This window comes from Sander lucioperca, chromosome 3 (assembly GCF_008315115.2).
Source record: "Sander lucioperca isolate FBNREF2018 chromosome 3, SLUC_FBN_1.2, whole genome shotgun sequence".
NCBI classification, from domain to species: domain Eukaryota; kingdom Metazoa; phylum Chordata; class Actinopteri; order Perciformes; family Percidae; genus Sander; species Sander lucioperca.
In genome coordinates, this window is record NC_050175.1 from 4950180 (window position 1) to 4952679 (window position 2500).

Genomic DNA, 2500 nt, shown 5'->3' on the forward strand with positions numbered 1-2500 from the left:
ACCTGCCTGACTGGACACGTGCACAGCGTTCTCGCTCCATACTGGACCAATGTCAACGATTTTTGTTCACATCAGTCAATGTTCCCACTTCTTGAAGTCTGTTCTGCAGCTCAGAGCGTCTTTTTGGATTGGAGAAAAGTTAAATTCTTCTGGAAAATAACTTGATGTGCTTCCTTAAGTTCTTTTACCGCTTTCCCTGAAGTGTTTATTGTTGTTTTTTCAACATTTTTTTGTAATTTCTTTGACGTTTTTGTCTCTTATTTCTGATTTGGACGGCCCTGGATACAGAACAGTTGAACAAACGCCTCTTCTGTTGTCTTGTGTTCTCTCAGGCGGCGTTTCCTGTACATGGTGAACCTGGAGGCTCCGTCTGAAGCGCCGAGGAAGATTGGGCGCCAGAGTAAATGGGACGTCGGGACGGTCCAGTGGAACCCGCACAGATCCGAGTCGCACGTCTTCGCTGCCTCGGTGAGTTCGCCCGTTGATAACGGAAAACAGGCAGAAGATCTGCAGCAGTCAAACCTGTTCTTAGGGTTGGCTATCGGTTGGATTTTTACGATTCTGCTGTACACACAGGTATGAGATTTAAAGGGCAGACAATTTGGGGATCCACCACTAGGCTACTGTGGCTGTGTCTCATTCTGCGTACTTCTGTCAGTACACGGCTAATGTGCACTGACCACTTTGTTTTATTTGGATCCCCATTAGCTTCAGCATAAGCTAAAAGCTATTCTTCCTGGGGTCCTACAATCTATCATGTGACAATACACTTTACGACCACTTCCTGCCGTAGTGCCCACTGTCGCAGTGTTGCCAACTCTTTTCCAATGAAAGTAACTAGCACCAGCTCCAAAAGTTGCTAGATGATGTCATACGCTCATTTGCATATCCGTGACGTCATTACGCCATCATTTGCATAAAGCTTAGTGGTTGTGTCAGCAAGGTAGATAAAAAGAAATAGAACTCTTTACCCAAATAATCACAAATTCAATGCAGGAATTTATTTTACCTTATGATTATTCCTTAGGTAGCCGATCTTTGAAGTAAAAAAAATGAAATTCTACGAAGGGAGGGAAAAAGATCGATAAAGGGTTATCGAAGAAGGCTGGCTGCTCAGGTCCAGGCCAGCTCAGCGGCGTCTTTCTCCCGTCACGTCCTGCTCTGTCTCTCCTACCTACAGCGGCCCCCACACACCCTGCCCCCCCCTCCCCTTCTACCTGCCTCCACACTGTGCTCAGAGCTGCTGCACATGAGGAGAGAGGGGAGAGGCTGCTCCTCAGCTCCTCAGTCACAGAACAGAAGACTGTTTTGGCGGCTACAGGAGAGAAATACCTCGCGTGCTCGCTGGGCAATACTGGCGACTTTTCACAAGTCGACGAGTTGGTCCTCCATCTCAGACGTCCACCGGACTTTCTGGTGCGCCGTGCCGCCGCCTGTTTTGATGTTGTTTCCCGGTGCTTTCCTCGCCGCCTCGTCACCTCTCTTTCTGATTGGCTACACGCCACAGTCCACAGGCTGCGTGCTCGTTTGTCCCCGGGGGGACACCACACACCAGGAGAAATCTGGCCAAAACAATCCAACATGTTGGATATCCCCGATTTGAGATGGGAGCGGTCCCGACGTCCTTCAGAGCAGACGAGAGCAGTCTTAACACACCACACACGGCAGGAACATCTGATCAGATTATTTTACCATAATCAGAGCATCCTTAAGATTGTCAGAAGGGGGGAATCGGGGCTAAAATCAGCCTAATTATCCTGCCGTGTGAACCAGGCTTTACTTTTTTCTACTGTCTTTTTTTGTCTCTTTTTGGAATTTTTTGTCACTTTTGTCGCCCTAGTGTTGCCTTCCTTCTTTCTACTGTGTTTTTTTATTACTTTTTTGAAGTTTGTGTCTCTTTTTTCGAAGTATTTGTTACTATTTTCGACCCATTCTTGCCTTACTTGCTTCTTTCTACTGTCTTTTTCCAAGTTTTTTCACCTTTTTCCATCATCATCTAAATGTTTTCCAGGTCCAAGGCTGTTGTTTGGTAAATCTATCGCTGACATCGCTGTATTCTTCCTCTTTATATAGACTTTTTTTTTTTTCTACCAAAAATTATTCGCGCTGGTTAGGTACATGTCTTAAAAAAACTGTTCAAAGGGGGTACATTATTGAAAAAAGCTGGAGAACCACTGATATACACGATATACTTCAAACTAGGTGTTTGGAGTGTGACAGTAGGCGCTTTGAGACACAGCCTGGGTCTGGTCCTGAACGCTAGACTAGCAGAGCCAGTGTAATCTGTTTACTAGCGATCACCTGCAGTGAATGGTTAATATGCCTTTCTGTCCATTTTGGTGAGCCCAGAGGGAAAATACGGCACAAAAGTAGCCTACATTTATGATAGCTAGCAGACTACAGAGAAAGGGGGATATTTTTACGTCCGTTTCGGAGCGTGTGCAAAAGTCAGAAAGGCCGTCTATAGCAGCAGTGATTTTAGAGTGCATGTTGGACAATA

General features: G+C 45.8%; 1 protein-coding gene across 2 annotated transcripts in view; it reads left to right on the forward strand.

The window, feature by feature from the left end:
* Window positions 1-2500, forward strand: part of wdr59 (WD repeat domain 59) — a 47801-nt gene that overhangs the window by 3006 nt on the left and 42295 nt on the right. For both annotated transcript variants that reach the window (XM_031308516.2, XM_031308519.2), the window contains exon 3: window positions 333-468. In XM_031308516.2, the coding sequence (XP_031164376.1) occupies window positions 333-468 (136 nt within the window). The remainder of the gene's footprint in view (window positions 1-332; window positions 469-2500) is intronic.